Below are 26,398 nucleotides of genomic sequence, written 5' to 3' on the forward strand. Positions count from 1 at the left end.
ATGATTTAGGTCATACCTGAACGGTTTAGTGGTTTTCCCGACGTTCTTCAATTTCAGCCGAAATTTTGCAAGAAGCAGCTCGTGATCTGAGCCACAGTCAGCTCCAGGTCTTGTTTTGACTGACTGTATGGAGCTTCTCCATCTTTGGCTGCAAAGGACATAATCAATCTGATTTCGATATTGACCATCTGGTGACGTCCATGTGTAGAGTCGCCTCTTGTGCTGTTGGAAAAGAGTGTTTGCTATGATCAGCATGTTCTCTTGGTAAAACTCTATTAGCTTTTGTCCTGCTTCATTTTGTACACCAAGGCCATGCCTGCCTGTTATCCCGGTGATTTCTTGACTTCCTACTTTAGCATTCCAATCCCCTATGATGAAGAGGACATCTTTTTTTGGTGTTAGTTCTAGAAGGTGTTGTAGGTCTTCATAGAACTGATCAACCTCAGCTTCTTCGGCCTCAGTGGTTGGGGCATAGACTTGAATTACTGTGATGTTGAATGGTTTGCCTTGGATTCGTACTGAGATCATTCTGTCATTTTTAAGATTGTACCCCAGTACTGCTTTTCCCACCCTTTTGTTGACTATGAGTGCTACTCCATTTCTTCTAAGGGATTCTTGCCCAGAATAGTAGATATGATGGTCACCTGAATTAATTTCACCCATGCCTGTCCATTTTAGCTCGCTGATTCCCAAGATGTCGATGTTCAATCTTGTCATCTCATGTTTGACCACCTCCAGCTTACCTTGATTCATTGATCTGACGTTCCAGGTTCCTAAACAACATTGTTCTTTACAGCATCGGATTTTCTTTTCACCACCAGACCCATCCGCAGCTGAGTGTCCTTTCGGCTTTGGCCCAGCCGCTCCACTCTTTCTGGCACTACTTGGAAATTCCCTCTGCTCTTCCCCAGTAGTATATTGGACACCTTCGGACCTGAGGGGCTCATCTTGCGGCATCATCTCTTTTAGCCTTGTGATACGTTCCATGGGGTTTTCTTGGCAAGAATACTGGAGTGGGTTGCCATTTCCTTCTCCAGTGGACCACATTTTGTCAGAACTCTCTGCTATGACCTGTCCGTCTTGGGTGGCCCTGCACGGCATAGCTTATGGCTTCACTGAGTTACGCAAGCCCCTTCGCCACAACAAGGCAGTGATCCATGTAGTCAGTAGGCCTGTTCACACATCACAACAGCCCACTATGGCTTAATTTACCCATAGGAGCTGTCTCATCATGTCATGCAAACCCAGGCAGCAGTGGTTGTTTGAGGCTTAGACAGCCCTCAAATAATCCTAAAACAAGCCATGGGTTATTGGAGGGTTATCTAACCCTCAAACAACCGCTGCCACCTTGGTTCACACGACATGGCAAGCTGGGCACCCATGGGCATGAGCATGATGTAACTGTCCCCTGGGTAAATTAGTTGATGGTGGGCTCTTGTGTCATGCGAACCAGGTCAGTGGGTGGGAAATGAAGAAAACTCTTCCATGTGAAGGAGGGGAAAGACAAAGGGAGGTACAGCCTCCCTTCTGCATTGGCCAGCATGAGCTGGCAGGGCTAAGGAAGTGTTGGGAAGAAGAAAAACAGCACCTCAAATCAGCAAACCAGGAAGGAGAAGACATCTCTGGTGCTGAGTAATATTAGAAACCTTTAATGTAGCCCGGTGCATTTTAGAGTTAAAACGTCTTCTTCAGGAGCATGAGAGAAAAATATAAAACATACAAAACCTAGGGAGCAAAGCTTTCTTTTTCTCTGCACTTGTAAAGAATCACTGCAATGAAAGACTAAATTCATAGCACTGCCAAGATTTTCTGCGTATCTAAAGAGCAAGCAAGTTTCTCAGGTTTCACATTTTTGTTTCTTTCAAGTTCATGAAGGAGATTTTACTCCAAAGGATTTAAAGCCAAATCTTAGCAAGTAGTGCCTCCCTTGCCACAGATTTTCTCCCTCCACTCTCCAGGGTTGGTCTGTACTTTTCATATGTTCTTCCTAGGTATAGTCACGTGAACTACATTAATTACAACTTTAATTTTAAATTTGACTAGTATTATGTCCGTTCCAGTTGCCCTCTTTGACTTGTATTGTATTGTATTGTATTGTATTGTATTGTGTGCATTCATTGTTACTGTTTTGTTTTGTTTTGTTTTTGAAACAATGTATTTCTGATAGTGGAAAAATACAGTAGGTGGAATGTTTTCTACCCCATCATTGATCCCAGCCAAGAATGTGCAGCTTGGGATGACTTAGTTGTTAGCACTGTTCCTCTGATCATGCAAAGTACTGCAAACCACATGACCTTGTGCAGAATAGTTTTGGGTGATTGTGATTGTAGAACAGAGGTGGGCAACTGGCCTGTTTGCAGCTTCTCCCCCCCCGCCCCACCCCGCCGTGTCTCCAGAGTTCTGTCTAGCTACCGAATTTCAGTGACACAGTAGCAAATGATGTATTTATCCTTTAGAAAGGATTAGCCATTGTTGGTTCTTTCCCACGTGTGTCAGTCACGTGACTGTATTTTACATAATAACCCATGATGCAGCGTGGGTTTGGACCACATGGCAACTTGAGTTGCATCATGGGTGATTATGTAAAATGTGATTGCGCAACGAGCATTCACGGGGGCTGGGAAAGACCCAGCTATGGGTTCCTTTGTCCCTGTGATTATGCAAACCCAGCCTCATTTCACATCTCAAAACTACTTGGGTGTGTATAGTGCCAAGTATCTATATTGGTCAATCCATGCTTTTCAGGAAAGGTCTATTGTTAGTTTCCTAAAATTGACAAAACTGATAAAAGTGTTTTGTACTCCTTAGCTTTTGAGTTGTGTGACTGAATCTGGACATACATTTTAAGTTCTACCAGGATGTTGGTAATTTCTTGTAAAACTACATACAAGGAAATCTTGCTTTGCATAATCTCCATCTTTCTGGTCTCTTCATGATTGGCAGTGACATCAGCAGGAGATAAAAGAAGCGCCTTTTATCAGCTTAGGTTGATATACCAGCCGTGACTTTATGTGAACAGTTAACAGTTATTCACAGTCTGTTAACCTCCCAGTTGGATTGCTACAATGTGTTATACATGGGGCTACCTTTGAAGATGGTTCAGAAACTTCAGCTAGTTCAGAGCAGAGCTGCTAAGAGAGCAATCCTGTGGCCCCAGCCAGATTGGGGGGGGGGGGCAATAGGTTTTTCAGATTCCTGGATCCAGGGCCAGAATCAGCACTCCGACCTAGGAGTCAAAGCTCCCCACCCCTCCCCTGCAACCCTCGCAGCCGGCATGGGGAGAACTGTGCCGGCTGCCTCTACGAGCTCACAAACACAAGCTCAGAGAGGAGGGAAAGGGGGTGGGAGGGGAAGGGCCTGGGGAAGCAGGGATACGAGCTATCCTCAATCTTCACCAGCTTCTGTCCTTCCCCTCCCTGACATCTCAGCTAGACAGGCAAAAATGCCCATCTAGTTAAATCACACAGCAGGAGACATGGCGCACCTCCTACTCTGCTTTGGGTACTTGTAAGCCTCCAGGTTCGGAGGCTTATGAGTATCTAGGGTGGATCCAGTAGGATTGTGCGCTTAGTTACTAACTGGGACTGGCTGATACAATCATGCTTCATCAGCTGCACTGGCTTCCAGTCCATTTCCAAGCCTAAACAGCTTGAGACCAGAGTATCTACAGGAACATCGCTCATACGTACCTGCTTGGACCCTTACGTCATCTTCAGAGGCCTCCTTTGGGTGCCCCCACTGAAGGAAGCTAGATGGGTGCCTACAAGGGAGAGGGCCTATGGAATGCCCTCCCCAAAAAGGCTTGCTTGGCACATACGTTGTTATCTTTTCGGCACCAGGCAAAGACCTTTCTTTTCTCCCAGGTATTCTAGAGACCTAGTTCTAGATTTTATGGCTGTTTTAGCTATTCCTGTGCTGTTTGTTGTTTTGTACTGTATTTTATTCTTTTAAATATTTGTATTGTATGTTATATTTTTCACTGTTTATATGGCATTTTAATTTTTTGATTGGTTGTAATCTGCCCAGAGAATGCTGGTTATTGGGCGGGTCAAAATATAAATAAATAAATAAATAAAAAACAAAGCATTTTCTGTCAGAAGGAAGAAGGGTCTGTTGGGTCATCAACAATAGGAACCCCAACTCCAGGAGCACTTGGACATTCTTTTGTGCAAACCCCAATAAAATTAATGGGAGCTGTGGAAGAGTGCACTAGTGTTCCTGTGCAGCTCCTGTTCATTTAATTTGGGCTTGTACAAAATAATTTATTGGCAGATTAATTAACTTCTTCCTGCTGCCTTTCATACATGCACTTTTTCCTGGTGCCAGCCACCCATCCCATGCAGAAGACACACATGTACAAAACAATCACTCCCTGCTGGCCTCCCCCCCCCGACAGCTCATTCCCACCCCCACACTGGCCCCTGCTGCCTTCCCCAGCCCCCATTGACTTCCCCCATCTCCATGCTGCTCCCCACATCACTTACCAGACAGCAGTGATGAGGGTACCTTTTTCTTTTCTTTTTTGGGTGGCCTGGAGCACCTCAAAGAAAGGGGCTGGCTTCTTTCTAGGTCCATATGGGGCCCAGAGGCATTCATGGGACATTAACTTGGTGGTGGCTGAAGACCCTCACTTTGCTTTGAGGCAATCCCAGCCACTGGGAAGAAATGTTTTCTGAAATAATAATTTGGGTTCAGGTGTCGGATGCTTTAGCAGAATAGTCTTCACTTTTTAGTCTTCACTGGCACCCACCAGCACCACATTGTATGGGCAGAGCTACAGCAAAGCCTCCATAGGACAGTTGAGGCTATTCTCAGAGGATCCATGTCTCTTGAACTGGTTAGTATATCTGAAGATGCTATCAAAGGGGACACTTTTATTTTAGATATTGTTTGTTTGTTTGCTTGTTCTTTGTTTAAACAGGATTTTTCCTTGCATTTCAGGGGGTGAGCAAGGAGATTCCAGACTCAATGAACTGAAATGTCGGAAAAGTCAGGCCAAAGCACAAAAGCAAAGGATGGAAAAACAAAATATGCAACTCTTAGTCTATTTAACACTTACAAAGGAAAGACTCTGGAAACGCAAAAAACTACAGGTATGTAAACCAATCTGAGCTACTGTTGTGCCTTAGAAATGTTCTTACTGCTGATAGGTTTGTTCGAATTAAGTATTTCATCTAAATTAAACAGGCTACTTTAAGTTAATTTCCATTTTGTTGTGTGCAGGAATTCCAGAGCTAAACACTCTTTGTTTAACTTCAGGCTATTTTTTATGTTGCTAAGTAGTAATTTCCTATTTCATGCATATGACGACATACTTAGGCTGTGTATTTCTAAACAGAGTTGGAAGCGATCTTGGAGATCATCTAGTCCAATCCCCTGCTCAGTGCAGGCTCTGCAGTGGAGGTTGCAGCTACAGCATCCTTGACAGATGGCCATCCAGCCTCTGCTTAAATACCTCCAGTGAAGGAGAACCCACCACCTCCCAAGGCAGTCTATTCCACTGCCGAACATCCCTGAGTTTTAGGAAGTTTCTCCTAATGTTTAGCCAAAATATGCTTCCCTGCAACTTTCCACCATTGGTGCTAGTCCTGCCCTCTAGAACAACAGAGAACAACTCTGCTCCGTCTTCTGCATGACAGCCTTTCAGATATTTGAAGACTGGCAGTGTTCTCCAAATGCGACCTGAAAGTGGAACTATTACTTCCCGTGACCTGGACTCTATGCTTCTGTTAATGCAGCCTAAGGCTAGCAGCCGCATAACACTGTCTCATATTCAGCTTATGACCCATAGGTCCTTTTCACATGTACTGCTGCCAAGCCAGGTTTCCCCCATCCTATACTTGTGCCTTTGATTTTTTTTTGTACCCAAATGCAAGACAAATGCATTTATCTCTGTGGATTTCATCTTGTTAAGTTTCAGCTCAGTGTTTCAGCATGTCAAGATCCCTTTGAATTTTGATGCTGTCTTCTATGGTGTTGGCTATACCTTCTAGCTTTGTGTCATCTGCAGATTTGATAAGTGATCCCTGTACACCCTCATCCAAATCATTTATAAAAATGTTGAACAACACAGGACCTAGGACCAACCTCTGTGGTATTCTACCTGCAACGACCCTTCAGGTTGATGCAGAAGCATTAATGATCACTTAGTGGGTACAGTTGCTCAACCAACCGTGGATCCACCTAAAAGTAGTATTGTCCAGTTCACATTGTACCATCTTGTCAACAAGGATATCATGGGAAACCTTGTCAGACACTTTGGTAATGAAGATATACTAGGTCAACGGCATTCCCACAATCCACTAAACTAGTAACTCTGTCCAAAAAGGAGATAAGGTTGGTCTGATGTGTATATCCTTTCTTCCATCAATTCTACATACCTTTTGAGCCTCAGCTCACCTAGCATCTGTGCAACAACACTGGCTTCTTTAAATATTTTCCATTTTTCATTCCCATGGGAATAGCTTGCAGTTGTGCATTCATTATTTCAGTTTTCAAGATCTCCCATCCCTTTTGAACACTTTTTGCCTACAGAATTTGATACCAGGGTACTTAAAGGACGGTCTTCTCCCATGTGAGTCTGCCCATTCATTAAGATCTTCTGGATAGGGTCTCCTGAATTGTGTTTTGTTGGGATGTGGGAAGGGCCACTTTCTGTGGTCACACCCTCGCTGTGGAGCTCCCTATGTAGGGGGGACTTTTTTGCCCTGCCTTTTTTGGTCTTCTGACAGTGGCCTGAAACCTTTCTCTTTTGGCGTTCATTTGCTCCACCAAGGAATTAAGTTGTTTAAATCTTTCTGGCATTTTATCCATGCATTATCTGCTGTCTCTTCTCCTTTTAGCTGTAATTTTTTTGTGTATTTTGTATTTTATTGCTTTATTACACTGTTAGCTGCCTTGGCTATTTTTTAATGAAAAGGCAGGGGACAAATATACTAAATAAATATTGGTGTGATCTTCCGCAAGCCTTGATTAGATACTTTTGCAAGACCAGCAAAGTGAAAGTGAACACAAGAACCAAAAGCAAGTGAAAGGAGAGAAAAGGGACAGTCCTTTCATGTTTGCGGCTTTAAGATCTGTAAGGATTGATATAAAACATGAATAGGAAAGGATAAAAACTGACACTTGAAGAAAGTTTACTTTGAGAAAATTATACATAACTTTCTTAATAACGTAAGACTACGTTTTAAACCTTTTTAAATTTAGGGTTCTGAAAAAAATCAGGACACCAATTGCAGCCCTCTCCTCTTCAAGAACCTTATGGCTCAATCTTAGATTTTTAACTAGATTATTTGTATTTTTTCTATCCAAATGAGGCAGGTTATAGAGAAAATAAATTAATGTATGGATGTTCAGTTCGCTCCATCAAAGTAACTCAGCTATACTGGTTCTTAAAATACCATGTTCGTTTGTTCTTATATTAACTTAGAAATAAGGTTCCTTTTTTTCCATATCCCATTTGTAGGGTAGGAGGATAACAATATCCTCATTCTATTTTTTCAGTAGCAATGGAGCAGCAGTGATATATTTTTATCCCAAAGGGATTCTTTACTTGTATTCTTGCCAGCTTTGCCTATTATCATTTTTAATATGTATAAACGTGTACATTTATTAACAATTCAAAATGTTGTTTCTTGGTGCTTAGTTACAGCACGCCATGGATTACAGAGTCTTGGGAAAGTTGCCATTTCAAGGAGGATGCCCCCTCCTGCTAACCTCCCCAGTCTTAAAGCAGAAAACAAAGGCAATGATCCTAACATAAACATTGTGCCTAAGGATGGCACAGGATGGGCTTCTAAACAAGAGCAACATGAAGAAGAAAAGTAAGTTAGCAGTCATGGTATAAATTCTCATTCAGCATAATGGAATCATGTTTTAGCATATGCCACAGAAGCACTTTAGAAGATCGAAGGAGAATTGGTTTAGAAATAGCTTTTATCAGCTTCAACAGATACACCAGCTTCATCCATTACCTGGATGAAGATAGCCTGGCCACAGATACCCATGCTCTGGTAACTTCCTGTTTAGACTATTGCAATGTGTTCTACCTTTGCCATTGAAAACAGCCTGGAAACTCTGGTTGGTCCAAAATGCCTGCAAGACTGTTAACTGGGACTGGGCAATTTAATTATATTATGTCGGTGGGTTATCAGCTGCACTAGCTCCCAATCTGTTTGTGCACTCTATTCAAAGACCTTTGAAGCCCATCATGGCTTGGTATTGAGGTACCTGAAATATTTCTTTAGCCCATATATTCCTAGCTGAACCCTGAGATCTTGTTCAGGAGCTGTGCTCCAAGTGCCCCCAGCAAATTAAGTAAAGTGAGTGGCTAGCAGGGAAGAGGACTTTTTTGGTGGTAGCACCCCACCCAGTTGTGGACTGCCCTCCCCAGAGAGACTCTTCTTGTGTCACCATCATGGTCTTTTCAGTGTCAGGTGAAGACCATTTATTCTCCCAGGCCTTTTAAAATATGTGAACTTAACTTTTAGTCAGCTGTTCACCTGTTCTATACTTTCAGTTAAGCTGTGAAACTAGTTTGCTGACCATTTTATCCTGCAATTTGTTCGATGGTTATTGTATTTGTTTTTGAGCTGCCCAGTGAACATTGTTTTTGGACAGGATATATAAATGCTATAAATAAAATAGAAAATAAACCTAATCTCCTACTCTAGAGTCCTAGTATGATCTTAAAGTTCCCCTGATTGTGAACTTCCCCATTCACTTCAATGGAGAAAACAGTGCCACTTGTGTATCCTGTTGTACATGTTGGACTGCTCCTTTCACTGAATAAATGTGTATATGTGTTAATTTTTTAATTTTTCTGTTTGTAGCTTTGAAAAATTGTTTGAGAAACAAAATATAAATAAATACATGGTAAGTGCTTCTAGCCGCAGAGCTAGAGTCATGTCATATAGGTGTCCATAGAAGGTTTCTCAGCAATTTTCATGAGTGAAGATTGTTAACTTTATAGATCTGGGTGAGGGAGTACCCCTCCTGAAGCATTCACATGGAGGGCCTTCAGGAGTAGCCCACCCTTGACTGGACTTTGCTGCTTTCCTAAGGCTTGGCTTATATAATGACAAAACAACTCCAACAGTAGCAGGCTCAGTTCAACTGTTTCCCCTCTACAGTGAAGAAATACAGGATTGGTTTATTCATGACTACCATAAAAAAAATCATGTTATCCAACTGTGACTAGATGAATCCATTTTCTCTCTGCCCTGAGAAACAGATTTTTAACTTTAAAAATGAGAATGCTTTTTGGCTTTATACAAGCCAGGTTCATACAAATTCTGACATCAGTTCTCCTGCAGTTCTTCGCCTCTCTTCTACATTAAGGCTTCAGAAAAAAGATTCTATTGCTCTAAGTTGAACAGAAGCATTGATCAGGGCAGCTGCTTTTATATTACATAGTCCTACACTCAGATAACCAGGAATGCCTTGCCCCCACTGCAGACACTTCCTTTAATGACTTGAGAGTGTGAACTCTTATCTGCCATAAGCAACATAGATTTTCAACCCCTGTTCAAACATTTTTCTGTCAGGCTTACTACTTCAAATTTCTCTTGCTTTCAGACAGCCAGAAGTACCACAGACCCAGCCAAAGCCCGCAGTTCCTGCTCCTCCAGAAGCACCTCCTGTTGCCAAATCATGGGCCAATACCAAGCAAGGTGGGCAGGGTGACGGTAAGTGGAGGAGAGGTGGGCCAGGCTAGTTGGACTAGCTGTTCTGTTTTGTAGTTCTGTGTAGGGCAAATGGTCTCGTCTTTCTACTCTTTGGGGCAGCTAAAACTGGTGGTGTTGTAGAAACTGTGTCCTTAGGTAAAAGAATTAAGCACTTGATGTTCATTCAAGGGAACCCTCAAGTCTGTAGCAGTTGCAGGAGTTGTAGTTGAGAATGTCTGGAGCACAGCAGGTTGGGGAAGGCTGCTTCAGTACATATCCTAACGTGATTCAAGGTACTTTATTTTGTGGGACCAATAATGTTGGGATGACATTGGCTGACTTTCCAGTCAGTTGTTAAATGGAAGAATTTTACAGCCAGTGAGGTCTAAAAGATTTCACATAATTTGACTGAGGTAAGGGTACAATGAGGGGCCGCAGTGGCTTAGTGGTTAAGATGCTGAACTGCAGACTGGAAGGTTGGCAGGACAGCAGTTCGAGACCCGAGTGCTGCGTGACAGAGTGAGCTCCCGTCTTCAGTCCCAGCTCCTGCCAACCTAGCAGTTCGAAAGCAAGAAATTGCAAGTAGATAAATAGGTACCGCCTCGGTGGGAAAGGTAACAGCGTTCCGTGCACCTCGGTGTTCAGTCACGCCGGCCACATGACCACGGAAGCGTCTTTGGACAGCGCTGGCTCTTTGGCTTAGAAATGGAGATGAGCACCACACCCTAGAGTCAGACACGACTGGTTGGGGACACCTTTACCTTTAAGGGTACAATAACACTAATTTTTATTAGTTGATTGCTTGGTCCTCTGAGAGCTAAAGGATTTTTTTCTTGAAATATAAAAACTGGTTATTTCAGGACAAATCTTTACTAAACCTCATGAAAGCAATACTGTTCCACATTTCAGTGGAAAGCTCATGCAGACCCATAGATGGATTTAATGAACATTGAACAAAATGATACTGGTATAGTGGAACTTAAAATGTTATAATTGGTTATTTTATTTTTATTGTGAATCCATCTGTTGTAGGAATGGGCTGCCTTCAGTCTTGGTTCATTATTTTACTAGAACCTCAGTGGTCTACCAGTTTGCTTTATAAACTTTAAAAGCATGAGCATAGCCAGGATGTTTAACAAATCTGGGTTAAGTGATCTTGAGTTTGCACGCTTGCTTAAGGACATAGGAAGTACTTTGCTGAACCAGTTGCATGTTCACCTAGTCCATCAGCAACCAGCAGGTACTAGGTGAACATTGGTCAGTGGCCCATTGATGGATTGTTTTCTATATTCAGATCATCCCTGATCTATTGCATGGATTATCCATTTTGATAGACTGCTTGTTACTGGAATGTTCTGTTTGAAAGTGTGGCTACAGCTCTTTTCCCACTAAGTGTGAAAGATAAAGTAGATATGTTTGTACATGCTTTCAAGTCTCTTGGTCTTTCTCTGACAAGAAATAACTTTTTGGACCTGTTGATAATCCATGTTATGTAATCTGTGTTTTGGATACCTTCAAATTACGTTTTGAAATCCAGAGTGGTTTTTAATACATCAATATCTAGATTGTATAGTTTTCGCTGTATGAAAACTTTGTGATCAAGAGGGTGTCCACAGGTACATCTAGAATAGTTTTCTCACCTGCAGTTTGCAGCATGGTCAAAGCACAAAACTGGTAAAAGCAGAGATCTCCAACCATTTTTGGGCCTGTGGGCACATTTGGAAATCTAAGAAATTGTCATGGGCACCACCACAAAATGGCTTCCACAGGGGCCTGGCTTGTCACAAAGGATAAGTAACTTCCCCCAGAAACTGAATACAAGGCAGAGGTTGACCTTGAGGCCCAAATGCCAACCCTAAATTTGTCCCCTCAAAGCACAACAAAATATCCATTTTAAAGAAGGAAGACTGGTGACGGTCTGACAAACTTTGCCCAAAAGTAAACACAAGCAAAACTACCCCCCGCCCATAAGCAAATGGGCAAAACTAACCCCCAACCAAAAATCCAAAGACTGCAAATATGCAAAATACCCCTGCAAACCAGACATGCAAAACTAACTGCTCCCCAAAGCCAAACACATACAGTCACAGCTACCCCACAAACTAAAGAAGCAAACAGGCCTGCAAGACTACCCCCATTCCCCCAAGCTTACCAGGCAACAGCAGGTAAGCTTGGTAAAAGCAGGTAAGCTTTTCTTTTTTTTTTTAAAGCCATTTAAGCTGGCTGCTTAGGTACACTGCTAAGGAGATCACCAGCCTGCAGTTGCCTCGCCCTTTTCCTTTCCTCTCTGAAGGATGCTCCGGGCCCACATGGGACCCAGAAGCATGCTAGGGAAAGGAAGTAGGCAGGGTGACTGCAGGCCAGAGGTTTAAAAAAGTTTTTAAATTCTTTTAAAAATAAAAATTGGGAAGTCATGCAGCTTTGCAGGCACCTAGGTGGTGTCTGGGAGTACTGATGGGTGTGCGGGTGCTGTGTTGCCAACCCTAAACTAAAGCTTGCAAATAGGGTAATTAAAAAGTAGTACTAGGGAGGATTTTGTACCCGTTTTGAGTGTGGCCTTGTGTATCTCCTACACAGGTCTTATCGTGTGTTAGGGAACTCTTCTGCCTCCTCACAAGTCTAGGATTTTTAACATTGAAATCCATTTTGGTAAAGAGAGTATCATGATTCCTTAAACTTCCACCAATAATTCAGAATCAATTTTCTTACATCTTCAGAAGTAGATAAAAGCAACTATTGCTCTCACTGAGGTTGGAGAGGAATTTGAAATGTTACTTTTAACAAATTAGCAGTCTTTCAAGTTTCCCTGCCCCACAAAAACCCACCTGTTTTTAATTGTGCCATAGCTCAGTGGAAGAGCATGTGCTTTGCGTGCAAAAGGTCTCAGGTTTAGTCCTTCACACCTCCAGGTAAGGTTGGAAAAGACTCCTATCTGAATCTCTGGAAAGCTGCTGTCAGTCAGTGCAAACAATATTGAGCTACATGGACCAAAGTTCTAACTCCTGATTCAGTAAAGGGCAACTTCCTGTGTTCCTGAGGTCTTGCTCATACATTTGCCTTAAATGCTTAAGTATAAGGATATCTTAATGGAAAAAGAGTGATCTGGATATTTTTGCCCAGATAGAGGATGACATCCAGTGAAAACCTAAAGAGCTGCTGCTAGTCATTGTACTGAACTAGATGGATCAGTGGTCTCTCTGTATAAGGCAGCTAGCTTCCTATGTTCCAGTACTAAAAATGCATCAGAAGAAAGAAAACACACCAATTTCTCATTTAAGTAGCCTGCTTCTAAAGCAACCTCTCCAGGCTATATCCAGTTTACCTTCTGGTTATGTCAAAATCAGTGTTTCCAAATTGCTGCCATTGTAGTTCTGAAAAGGTTTTCTATCAGTAAGATTTTATGATATTGTTCAGTTTATATTCAGGTACGGGGGTTCTCAAACTTTGTATCCCTAGGGCCTGATTGAGAGAGAGCTGAAAATGACTGAGGCCCACCAGTCACAAAGTGGTGTGGCTGCAGCAGAGCCAATCAGAAAATGGTGGCAGATGGAGGTGGAGTTCAGCATAATCAGCTGGCAATTACTGATATCATTTTATATTGTTATCCGGTCCCCCTTGCTACGCAGAATTGCTGCTGCAGCAGGTGCTGCGTTGGGGACTCCTGCACTAGTGGGTCCTGGCCCATAGTTTGAGAACTGCTGATGTAGAGCAAGGTCACTTATTGCTACTTTGGTATGGCTTCTTTATTCTAACATAGTTTACCATAAAAAAGGCAATCGATCCGGTAACAGTACCAGAAGCAGCAGAATCTGTTATAGGAGAGTTATTTCTTATTTGAAGGTAGAGAAACGTCTGTGTTTTGAACTACTTACTGACTGACTTACTTTTTTATGTCAGGTCCTGGAGTTCAAATAAATAGCTATTTCCAGCAAGAGTTTCCTAGTCTGCAGGCAGCTGGAGATCAAGAAAAGACAAGTAAAGAGAAGGATGCTGCTGAAGAGCCTTATGGTCCTGGGCCCAGTTTACGACCACAAAGTAGGTATATATAAAATATAGGAATGCCCAACCTGGAGCCTAGGGCTAGGGCTGATTGGAGTTGTAGGCAAAAACATCTAGAGGGCCACAAGTTGCCTAGCCCTGGGCTAAAGCTTTAATTCCAGATTGGAAGTGAGGGGGATAAATATCAAACTAATGATGAGACTGATAACAGTCAGGCTCATATGATGCTTAAGCTCCCTCTTCTCTGTATCAGATTTGATGGTGCGGGGTGGGAAATGGTATTTCCTTCCAGTTTAATATCCAACCCTAGCGAATAGTTTGCCTTTCTTCTTAACAAAACCACCAAAGGCAACTAAAACCAAGTGCTCCATTAAACTTTCCCAATACTGATGGCTCTTGAACTTCTTTAAAACCATTAGAGATCTGTAACCAGTTGTCTGTTCTAGACATAAATTGCTAACTCGGTTCAGACATAACGCCGAACTGTGATGCTTTGCACACATCATAGTTTCATTTTAGACAAAAGCTCAAATCATGGTTTGTGTTCTATCTGCTCAACTTTCCAGTCTGTAGGTGCTATGGTATCCAGAAGTTGAGCTACAGCTGTAATGATTGTCAGTTAGGAGATACTCACCAGGACACAATTAGCACAAACCATGGTTTGCAAGCCCCCTTCAAACCAGTTACACCAATTGCATAATTAATACATTCAAACATCATATTAAACCATAGTTCAGGAAGATGCAACTCAACATCATTCAGGTGTTTTGGAGTTCAACTTCTAGCATTCCTGCTCATTGGCCATGCTAGCTGGGGCTAATGGGAGCTGTAGTCCAGAATAACTCTACCATAGCTTAATCATTTGGGATGGTGTCTGACATGAACTGATGTTATCCCTTGTCTTTTAAAAATGGCTAAATGGCTGAATGGTCTCAGCTACAGAGGGCTTGATTTGGTGAGGTCTCTGGAAAAGGCACGTGCCTGTTGACTCGCTGTGGCGATCTTCCCCAACCTGGTGCCTCTCTGGATGTTTTGGATTACAACTCACATAAACTTGTCCATTGGCCATGCTGACTGAGGCTGATGGGAGTTGTAGTCCAAAGCGTCTGGAGTACAACATGTTGGGGAAGCTACTCTATGACCATAATGGGCTGTCCTTAATTTGTGATAGTGTTATAGTTCAGGGAGGCTGAGTCATTCAGGGAGGCTGAGCATTTTACACCTGTATACACATTTGTTACTCCCATTGTTGGGGGAAGGTCTGATTCCTTTTTTCTTACAGTGCAGATATTGCAGTGGAAAGCATCCCCCTCACCTCCATCAAGTGCATACTAATACTTACCCTATCCTGATGTCATCACGTTGTGTGTTTCCCCACTCCTGCCAGCCAGTGATACGGAGCCACGGTGGGAAAGTACAAACCATGATGTCATCAGATACTGATGCTACATGTTGCAGTGGGGAGGGAATTGAATGCAGGGAAGCTGCCTCCTGTCTTTCATAACATCTAATTTCACTTTTAACTGTGGCTAAGTTGCTGCAACAATGTAACTAATCCACAGGAGTGTTTCTGATCTGATCTTTGAATATTTGTCGAGGTTGTAATAGTCATAAGCGTGTGTCGCTTGAGCCAGTTCTCTTGTCGTTGGAAGTTGTATGGGCGGGGCGGGGCGGGGCGGGGGGGGGCATCAAGCTGGCAAAGAACTACACCAAGAAGGTCCACTGCATCATCACAGCACAAAATAAATAATGTTCAGAAGCCCGTTTAGAGTTTTTTCTCCCCTCTTCCAATGCAGATGTTTCTAGCTGGAGAGAAGGTGGAGGCAGGAATCTGAATTCTCCAAACTCACCAACTGATCAAGAAGCAAAACCTCTTGCACAAGAAGATGGTAATGTGCCTGGACCAGTAGAACAGAATGATGGCCCCAAGGTACCAGAGAAGAGGGATATAAGAATAGCACCTCCTCCTCCACCCAAGCTAAATGGTCAGCAGCAGCCTGGGATTATCCCTCAGTACCGAGCAATGATACCACCCTACGTAAGTCATGTGCATCAGGAACTTGTAGAGTTCCTTTCTCTTGCATGGTCCTTGAGATAAAAGGAAAGTGGAATGTAGAAGAAGAGTTTGTGGATGTGCTTCAGAGTGTGTGCTTTTTTCCAGTTGATCTCTGGAATGCTTCTGTCATGTTTGTGTTTGTTCTGGTACCTCTGAAAAGATGAGAAACAAACTGGTACCCAATTTCAAACAGCAGAAATTGATGGCATAAACCCAACAGATTTTCAGTCAAATATTTTGACCGGAACAGGTCTAATTATTGTCCAAGGGCTAAACCCAGATGAGCTTCAGATGTTTGCCACAATTGTTGCCACTCTGTTATTGTCACAGTGACCATAGTTCGCCTAAAGATATATCAAGAAAGGAGAGTGGTCAGTCTTGGGCACTTGCTCTCATAGGGTTCATTGCTTTGACTATCTGGGATATTGAAGTTGGTCCTTGTCTCACTCTGCCAGATTTGATGAGTGAGAAATAAAGAAAGGTTAGTCCTCTCAGCAAAGCTGTTCAAAAAGAAAACTTGCACAGGTCAGGCTAAGACCAGTTCCTGGCCCAGTGTGGATTATCATATTTTGGCTTAATAAGCCTAGCTATGAGCAGTTATTTTTTCCATGCATGCAGCCTCTTTACTCCTTCCTTCATGGTGCAAGCAGTTAACCATGTTTCCTAGTTTGCATAAAGAAGTCAGAATATTAAACCTACTTCAAACCATAGTGTAACATCCTGACTTTTTCTGAAGCTGGTAACCACAGCTTACCATCCCATCCAAACTGGGAAGCTATCGTTATTAGAGTCTTCCTAATTTGATTGCTTGCAGTGCAAAGAGGAGTGTGCAAAAGGGCTGCATGTGCAAGTAAAATTATTCTTCGTATCTCTGCTTATTAAGCTAAAATATGATTGTTGGAACACAGCCCTCATCATCTGCAAGAAGAACATACTGTATGCATAGGTCTCTTTGCTAACTTAAAGTGAGAAGAATAAATGTTTAAACAACCAAGGTGACACACACTTTCATAGCTTAACTGTATAAAGCGAGGTGCCAAATCCAGCCCACCTTGGATCCCAGTCCAGCCCTCCAGGGTTTCCCAGATGGCCACACACCCTTCTCACCCCCTTTCTTCTGACTGGCAATTGTTTGGTGGTTTTCTGGCTTTTCTGTGCCCCCCCCCCTTTCTAAAAGGTTGAAATGCTTCTTCTGGCAGGAAGAGCTTTAAGCTAAACTATGCTGGTATTTTTGGCCCTGCCTTTTTTGCCATTGGCCCTGCCCACCAGTGGAAAGCGGCCCCCCAAGAGTGTCTCTGAAATTGAATTTGGCCCTTGGGCTAAAAAAGGTTCAACACTCCTAATATAAAGCCTATAAATATGAGTTTTTGTTGAACTTAAGCAGGCTCCAGTTTTCACTTTTGTAAGGTTATATAAGCTCTCCCACTTCTGTAAGTTAAAATTTTGGCATTCCATATGGTCTGTCTGTTATGTCTACCTGTAATTTAAATACAGCTTTAAACCTATCTGGCTGCTTTTCCTTAGATGTTCAATCAGTACCCTAAACTGGCATATCCTCCAATGCCAGGTCCCAGCAGGTTTCCTGCTCCATCTGAAGCCAGCAGGTAAGAAAGTCAGTAGCTCAGCTTACGTTGTTCAATAATGTATATTCAGGTTCCACATTAATAGAACTAGATTTGAATAATGCCTGTATAGTCATCAGCTATACACATCTCTAAACTCTATATTAATGCTGTATGTTCTTGATGTGTATGCTTGATATATTCCATTAATAATTATGACTGAAATTGTTTCTGTGTGCTCCTTCAGCAAGGCTGGGAAAATCCCAGAGGCCAAAAAACATATGTGCCAGTGCCAAGGACTTTGACTTTTTCCCATTTGGCTCCTTCAGATTTGATTCTAGGAACCAGTAATAATTGCAAATAGCTCTCTTCAGTAATGAAACTCACTGCTCTTACTCCAGTATATATTTTTAATCCTGAATTAAACTAATCGTAAGTCTGTTCAGGTGGTAACTCGATTAATAATATGAATTTTACTCCTTTTTCTAGAGGGCCAAAGGGAAGAGGACCCTCTTCATGGAGTTCAGAAACTGTAGAACGCCCATCCATCTTAAGTGCTAATGAACTCAAAGAACTTGATAAATTTGATAATTTGGATGCTGAAGCTGATGAAGGCTGGGCTGGTAAGAATATTAATCTCAGTAAACCTTGACTGGTTTGCGTATGGAAAAAGTGTTTGGAATGCTTACCTCCCCTCCTTTGTTAATCTAGGAGCCCAGAGTGAGGTAGATTATACTGAACAGTTGAACTTCAGTGATGATGATGACCAAGGAAGTAACCAGAAAGAGCAGGATAGCAGGTGATTTATTGAATATATACATGTTTAGGAAATTTAAAAATCAGCTAGTCTTTGTACTATACGTATAATGTGCATGTCCGAGTGCCAGAGTGATGTAGTGGCTAGTGTTGGATCTGGATGTAGTAAATTCAGGAATAATATCTGCTGAGCTATAACAATCACCAGATGATCTTGAGCATGTCTGTTTCTCAGCCAGGCCTGCTTCACAGCATTTTTCTTATGTGACCATCACCCATGGCATTTTGAGATCTATGCATGCTTACTTTTGTTCAGTTCTCTATGTATCTTGGTTATTTTTAGCTCCAGTTTTAAATAAAGCTTATAAACACAGAATGGATATCTAACTAACCAACATTAGGAGATTCACACAATCATTCAAAAGTGTGCTTCACATAAAAAGGGTAGTATGCAAAAGACGTTTCATTTTCATGAATGTCATTTATATAGCAATGAACCTACAAAAGATCTGGAGAAGAAAGAAACAGATGAACATAAGTCATCTCCTTTGCAGTCAGTTGGATCCAAAGGGCCCTTCAGCAAAAGCAATCAGTTTGACCAGGTATGCCTTATAACTTCTAGCGTCACCTTTGTACACACCAAGTATCTCGTGAGGTACAAATTGTCCGTGGTCTTGTGTTCGCTGTGGAGAACTTGTGAAGTTTTGTAGAACTGACATATAAGCAAAATAATCTTTTTAGTGGCTTGCAAAAAACCTGGTAGCTTGCACCACAGCCTCATCCTAGAACAGCCCATGGGTTATGCGAGCAACTGCAGCTTGTTGTGGGTTAAATAACCTATGATGAGCTGTGCCGTGTCATGTGAACCAGGTCAGTGTTTCAAGCAGCCACCATTTTGCATATCCAATCCCAGTTGGAGGTTGTTGTGTTATGTGAACCTGGTGACTGTGAACAACCCTCGCTTAACCCATGCTTGCTGGGTTTGCACAACATGACACCCTCACATGGGGGTTTGATACACAAAATGGCACCCGCACATGCGCCACAGCCTCACCGTGGGTTAAATAAATAACCCACAGTGGGCTGTCATTCCCATCTGGTACGAAGGAGACATCCATCATGGGTTAACTCCTCCCACTGCCCAGGACAGGCAATGAACATGTGACCAAGCTTTTTGGTCCTGGTCTCTGTGGCTCCTCCTAGCCATTTCATTCCTTGCCTTTGCCAGGGACAGAGCTTGTTCTTATCTCTCCACAACAGTCCCCTTTTCCAGGCCTCATTTTTCCTTGCCTTTGCCAGGGACAGAGCTTGTTCTTATCTCTCCACAACAGTCCCCTTTTCCAGGCCTCATTTTTCCTTTCGGTCCTTGTTCTACCTCTTCCTTAACAAACTTTTCTCTTTTTCTAGTTTAGTCTCTTTTTTTAACCAACAAAGAAAAGAAAAGGTTTTCCTGACCTTTTTCTGGCTCTTCTGCCTTTTCACCGCAAGATGGCATCACCTACAAAGAAATGCTCCAAACCTAGTAAGAAAAAAGAAAAGGTGCCTTCTGTAAGGCATATCAGAGTTGTCCAGAATCCAGCTGCCGATTGCAAGACACCACCCCTGCTCTACCTTGAGGAGAAGACCTTCGCTCCTGGCTCCAATAGTGAGGAGTTTCCAAGAGGGCCAGTAGAGTCCAGGCATAGCCTACATGCCTGCCCCACTGTTGCCATAGCAACCTCAGCTCTTCAAACACAAGCAGATCGGAGCAGAGCCCTTGTGGAACTGGATGACGCAGGATCTCGTGCCTTCTCCATACTTCCTGCCTTGGAAGAGGCTCACCCAGACATCAGTCCAGAGGAGTTTGTGAGGGCATGTAAACACTCTGGGGCCCTGGAAGTAGGATGAAGCTGGGACACACCCATTGTTTTCCCACCAAAAATCAGTTTCATTTTCCCAGGATTGTGCAGCCTGCATTTTGCAAACACAGCCTTTTCCAAGGGATAATAAGAAGGCACAGCAACCCCCAAGCTGCCTCTTCCCGCACAGGAGATTCAGCTGAACAACAGCCCCTCCCTCTTCAGGATCAGGCTTTGTTTAAAACAATTCAACAGGCCATTAGAAGGGAATTGGCTCAGTGCTCTGATCAACAATGGGGATGTAAAGCAGGTAAAGGAGTCCTTCCGCTAGTTCTTCTTCTCCTTCCCCATAGCCAAAGAAAAAACAAGACTTCAGGCCAAGTACTCCAAGATGCCTGATAAAACTAAATTGTCCACATCTTCTGCTGAATCAGCCACTGATTCTCCTGATCCTTGCCTCACGGTCAAGGGACAACATCATAAGTCAAAGGGAATCTCGCCTGAGCACCTGTCTGACTCAGTTTCTCTTGTTTTGTTAGATATATGGTCAGGTGAGTGGTCAGATCCTGGGACAGTGGACAAACCTTCCAATGTAAGATTATTTAACAATGACAATTTTCTTCCTATGGCTTCGCTGAACATTAATTCTTCTCAGGAAACAACCAAGCAGCCTTTGAGAAGTGAAGCATTATTCCCAGACCCTAAGCCATCTAACCATGAGACACCTTTTCCTTCCTCCTTTGAAAAATTGGTCAAAGCTGAATGGAAGGCCCCCTGCCAGGCCAAAAGGAGCTCTAGCTGAGAAATTTTACTCCTTATCACAGCTGTTATGGAAGAAAAGGTTCCTTTAGTTGATGCTCCAGTGGCAGCCTTACTTTCAGGAGCCATAAATCCTAGGGATGGGGACTCCCCCTGCAAGGATCCTAGTGAAAAATGTATTGAAGCAGCACTGAAAAGAGCTCATGAAGCTACAGCTTTCGCTCTCCATGCTTCCTGTACAACTTCTTTTTTTTCTCGAGCCACCTTCCTGTGGGTTGAAGATAATCCAAAGAGTTGGATAGTTTTTCCTTGCTTAGGAGTCTTTCTCAGTTACACAAGACATACATTTTCATTTCAGATGCCACACAGGATTCCATTATTTTTGTGGCACGTTCCATGGCTTCAACCACATTGGCAAGACGTTCACTGTGGCTGAAACACTGGAATGTGGATGCCTATTCCAAAGGAAACCTAAGCACAGTTCCTGTCACAGGAACACGCCTCTTTGGAGAGGAAGCCCTCAAAACCATTTTAGTGGAAACTAAAGATAAGAAGAGGGCACTGAAGAGGGATGAGAGGAGGTTCTCTAGCCAAGCTCCCTCCTCCTCCTTTCATTCCTTCAGATCGCCATTCAATTCATCCTTTCGACCATGCAGTTATACGTTCACAAAGCCCACGTGGTCCAGAACCAGGTTCCAACCTAACTCTCAGACCTCCAGCCTCGGAAGGTCAGGCTGGCCCCAGTCCTCCAAAGCTCCTCACCAGCTATTCTGACTCCCTTCCTGCATGTGTTGGAGGGTGGCTACAACACTTCTTTCACACATGGGAACAGACAGCACCGGACACCTGGACTCTCAACATTATTAAACGTGGCTATTTCCTGGAGTTTCACTCCACTCCCAAGAAGAGGTTTCTTCCCTTCCCCCTTTCCAGGTCCGTTCACAAACAACAACTGATGGCAGCAGAAATCGCCCACCTCCAAGAGATAGGGGCAACAGAACCTGTTCCACCTCCCAAGCACTTCCAGGCGGTATACTCCCTTCTCTTTTTGGTCCCCAAGAAGCGAGGATCTTCTTGGCATGCCATACTGGATCTGAAACACCTCAACAGGTTTGTTACGTACCACAAATTCAGGATGGAGACCCTCCAGACTAACAAGGAGGCTCTGCATCAGGGGGATTACCTTTCATCCATAGACCTTATAGAGGCTTATCTCCACATTCCGATTGCTGCAGAACACCGAAGTTTCTCCGCTTCTTCTACAAGGGGCACCATTTTCAGTACAAGGCAGTGCCTTTCGGCCTGGCATCAGCACCAAGAGTCTTTTCCAAGCTAATGCTAGCAGTGGTAGCCCACCTCAGACTGAAGGCCAGTCACATGTATCCCTATCTGGACGACCTTCTTCTAAGGTCTCCATCACTGTCAAAGGCCCGTGCAGATATACAGATCACTCTGTCTTGTCTCCAAGACTACAGGTTCTTGATAAACTTCCAAAAGAGTCACCTCCAACCCTCAAGATCACTCATCCACCTGGGGGTGGTTTTAGGCACCTCCTGGCCCCAGACAGGTTATCCAAGATTCACCAGGTAGCAAAGTTCCTCCTTCTAGCTCGCTCAGCAGATGTTGTGTTCCTTGCTTAAGCGCCAGGTCTCATGATATCCTGTTTAAGGATCATCCCATGGGCCAGGTTACATTCCAGACCCCTGCAGTGGCTGCTTCTCCCATTTCAGTATGAAATAATCCACAGATGCCACATCAAAGTCATTCTGCCACAATCAGTCAGAACTTCTCTCCTCTGGTGGAGAACACCACACAACATAGCAAAGGGCACACCCATCCAGGAACCCCGTCGAATCATTGTGACCACAGATGCCAACCTGGAGGGTTGGGGAGCTAACTGCCAGGGCCATCCCATTCAGGGGATCTGGCCCCCTGAGGTGGAACACCACAGTATCAACTGGCTGGAGTTACGAGCAATCCACCTTGCCATCAAACTCTTTGTCCAACTCACAAATCCTGTCCATTTCCTAGTCAGAACAGACAGCACCACCGCCTTAGCCCATATAAATCAGTGAGGAACAAAATCTAAATCTCTTCACAAGGAGAGCTCTTCCTTCCTCCACTAGGCCGAACACAACATCCTGTCAATCACTGTGCAGCACATCCAGGGGACCCTCAACATGGAAGCTGATTTTCTCAGTCAACAACAACTCAATCCAGGCAAGTAGACTCTCAATCCAACTGTTTTTCAGACTATTTGCCATCACTTCAGCCTTCCCCTGGTGGACCTATTTGCCTTCCCACTCAACAATCAACTACCTTGCTTCTTCTCCAGACATCTAGCTTGAAAAGCAGAAGCCACAGATGCTCTCCACTCCCCCCGGCCCAGGGGCAAACTTTACGCATTCCCAGCATTTCCACTTTTGGCCAGGGTCCTCAGGAAGATCACGGAGGAACTGGCAACCATAATATTCATAGCACCCTTTTGGCCCCAAAGACCTTGGTTCTCCCAAAGCCTACAGCTGGCAGAGTCAGACCCTTGGTTCCTTCCATTGACACCCAACCTTCTCATGCAAAGCCCTATGTGGCATCCAGACCCCGAATGGCTGCAGCTTGCTGCCTGACTGCTGAATGCTGCACCTTCCTCTCCCTAGGCTCTTCAGCCAAGGTAATAAACACCATGCTTTCTTCCAGGAGACCATCCACCAATCGAATACATGAAAAAACCTGGAAGGCATTCATTCGTTGGTTCAGGAGGAAACGCATAGATCACAAGATGGCAGGAATCAAACAGTTGTTCCTGAAAGCAAACTCAAAGCAAACACACTTTGAAGACAAACCGCAGCTCTTTCTTCTGTCCTTTCCAAGCCCTGCCACAAGCCACTTAGTGCTCATCCACATGTTAAACGATTCCTCAGAGGAGCATTGCTTATCTCCCCTCCAGTTATACATTGTTTCCCTACATGGAACCTGCATACAGTCCTTTCTGCTCTCACTGCTCCACCCTTTGAGCCTCTCAGAACTGTATTTCTATGTTTCCTCTCAGTTAAGGTTTTATTTCTGGTAGCTACAACATCTGCCAGGAGAGTTTCAGAGTTATTGGCTCTCTCCATGAGGGACCACCTCTGTACGTTCAGTAAAGACTCTGTCACACTCCGGTTAGATCCATCCTTCATTCCCAAAATTAACACTCTTTCACAGAATGCAAGAAATTGTTCTTCCCTCCTTCTGCCCTAATCCTTCTCACCCCTCTGAGCAGATCTGGCACAAATTGGATGTTAGAAGGGCCATCAAAATCTACCTTAAGAGGACTGAGGAACTCTGACGTTCCTATTCCTTGTTTCCTTTCATCCAACAGCCTTAAGGCAGAAAGCTTCCTGTGCTATACTTGCCAGGTGGTTCAAGGCATGTATTTTGCAGCCTATGAGGTTAAAAAACTCCCTAAACCTGCACATGTTACAGCACACCCCACCAGGGCCATGGCTGCCTCCATGGCTTTTTCTACTAACACCCCCTTAGCAGAGATAGGGCAGCCACATGGTCCTCACACCATACGTTCGTAAGGCATTATAGCATGGACAAATATGCTTCTGCTGAAGCAGCCTTTGGATGTAGGGTGTTACAACAAGTATTACCTCAACCATTGGGGCAGCCTGCTTTGGGGCCCGCCCTGTGGGAATAGTAGCTTTTGTACATCCTATGATGGATGTCTCGTTCGCACCGGATGGGAATAGAAAGTTGGGTACTTAGCTAGCATGAAGTTCCATTCTGATTTGGTGTGCAGGAGACATCCATACCACACCCTCTGGCAGGCTGACCACCCTGCTGAAACTAGCATTCCTTACAATTTTTCACATGGAATGTGGCAATACCCAGAGAGGGGTTCTTCTCCTTTTCTGTTCTACCTTCTTTTTCTTGAATTACTACATTATCGGCTCCTCAATAGCTTCTCTGTCCAAATGCTCGACTAGAAAAGAACTTGCTGGGAGGAGCCACAGAGGCCAGGACCAAAGCAAAAAGCTTGGTCACATGTTCCTTGCCTGTCCTGGGCAGTGGGAGGAGTTAACCCATGATGGATGTCTCCTGTGCACCGGATGGGAATGGAACTTCACAGTAAGTATACAACTTTCCATTTCGTGCAAACCGGCCCATTGTGTATGGTGCAATATGACCTAAATGCTACTGTGCTATAAAATCTCCTTTTTAACTACCTAGCAAGAGTGCATTCCAAGGCTTCTAGCATAGAGTAATTAAGATGGTCCTTTTCAGGGCCCATTGGCATGGCAACTGCAGTCTTGGTTTGTGACTTTCATGTGCCGTTGAGTGTCTCTGGAAAAGACATGTGCCTATTCTTCCCTGTGTTGATGCAGAAGCTGACTGTGGAAGCAGCATGCCCCACAATGGTTCTATAGGCCCATTTCAGCCATGACTGGTTTGGGGACCATTGCAGTCTGAAGCTTTCATTACATGTGAACTCTAGTGATCAATCACTGAAATGAGGAACAGATACACTAAAATAGGTGCTGTGTGAATATGCCCGTAGTCTCCCAAGAGGAAGCCCTCATATTATCAGTTTCAGAGAGAATTTCAGGGGGAAAGCACTTCAAAACCTATCTCCTTACAACTGGCTGTGCAGGTTAAGATCTTTTGGCCTCCAGACTTGCCCGCCCTTCTTTTTTCTTCTTGTCTGTTAGATTGTGAGCTTGCCAAGGTTTGTCTGCGTTTGACTTTTGTACTGTGCTTAATTTTTAAGCGGTATAGGAGCAATAAACATGTAGCCTTAAACATCAAACTTAAAAGGAGATTCTCTCAGAAGTACTTTATTTAGAAATATAAATATTGAAGAAGAATAACATGAGCCTCACTGGGCTCTGATGTGTTTCTTGTTTTTTAAAGTCTGGAACAGCTTTTAAAGCTTATGTTTGCTCTTTAAAAGCAACTTACTATCTTCTCTGGATGCCTCTGCTGGATGAAGTGAAATGGGTAGATTAGTTACCGAACAAAGGGCCTTTTTGGTGGTGGTGTTCTAAAGAAGAGCCAGTCTCCTCAGAGAGACTTGAGGGACATGTTCACTGTTGACTTTTAGGCATCAGCTTATGGTGATATTTTTTAGCAAGGCCTTGAATTTATGGCTGCTCGCTCCTTGTTGCACTGTTTGAGATCATTCAGTTCTTAAAGCTGTATGTGGCTCTGCTGCTGAATTCTGTTTTGTTTTGTTTTTAGTGTTACAAGTGTATAACTTTATTGTACGCTGTATACATTGCCTTCAGTACTTCTATTTGAAAGGTGACTAATAAATAAATTATTTTGATATATAAATACACAAATTTTATTCCCTTGGGGTGTGCTTGTGGGCATATTTTTTACTTTTATTTCTACTTTGCTCTCATTGTGTCTGCCTCTGTGCAGAATTTAGTTTGCACGGTTTTAAAATGGTTAAATCAACTTCATTACGCTTTTTGGTTTGGCATAATTTATAGTCTTGTTTTTGAATCCAACAGGGGAGGGGTCTGTCACCAGCACAATCTTCAGTGCTTGAGAGGGGCAGTCCTGGCCTCCATCCAAAATCTGTTCTCCAGGTATGAACAAAATGTCTGGTTATTAAATATCACCCCTATGCCCAATTGTCAATGCTTAAAATCCTTCCTCTCTCTCCAAGTAAAATGTACATTGAGCTCAGCAGGAATAACATGGTAGGCATCCAGTGCATATTTGAATATATAGAACAGCAGCTGCATTTTACATTAAGTATGTTTCTCTTTA

The 26,398-nt window shown here is 43.4% G+C and overlaps 1 protein-coding gene across 29 annotated transcripts in view; it reads left to right on the forward strand.

Moving 5' to 3' along the window:
* PRRC2C (proline rich coiled-coil 2C) overlaps positions 1 to 26,398 on the forward strand; it is a 90,781-nt gene that overhangs the window by 11,947 nt on the left and 52,436 nt on the right. For 28 of the 29 annotated variants that reach the window (XM_084851094.1, XM_084851109.1, XM_084851098.1 and 25 more), the window contains exons 2-11: positions 4,942 to 5,093; positions 7,646 to 7,823; positions 9,577 to 9,686; positions 13,563 to 13,700; positions 15,461 to 15,702; positions 17,245 to 17,324; positions 17,772 to 17,905; positions 17,994 to 18,081; positions 18,529 to 18,640; positions 26,137 to 26,214. In XM_084851094.1, coding sequence (XP_084707220.1) covers positions 4,979 to 5,093; positions 7,646 to 7,823; positions 9,577 to 9,686; positions 13,563 to 13,700; positions 15,461 to 15,702; positions 17,245 to 17,324; positions 17,772 to 17,905; positions 17,994 to 18,081; positions 18,529 to 18,640; positions 26,137 to 26,214 — 1,275 coding nt within the window. In that variant the 5' untranslated portion in view covers positions 4,942 to 4,978. Of the gene's footprint in view, positions 1 to 4,941; positions 5,094 to 7,645; positions 7,824 to 9,576; positions 9,687 to 13,562; positions 13,701 to 15,460; positions 15,703 to 17,244; positions 17,325 to 17,771; positions 17,906 to 17,993; positions 18,082 to 18,528; positions 18,641 to 24,606; positions 24,749 to 26,136; positions 26,215 to 26,398 lie in introns of those variants that run through there. The other variant, XM_084851124.1, reaches the window with a different exon arrangement.

This window comes from Heloderma suspectum, chromosome 4 (assembly GCF_057233095.1).
Source record: "Heloderma suspectum isolate Gila_16-S chromosome 4, 16-S_ref, whole genome shotgun sequence".
NCBI lineage: Eukaryota > Metazoa > Chordata > Lepidosauria > Squamata > Helodermatidae > Heloderma > Heloderma suspectum.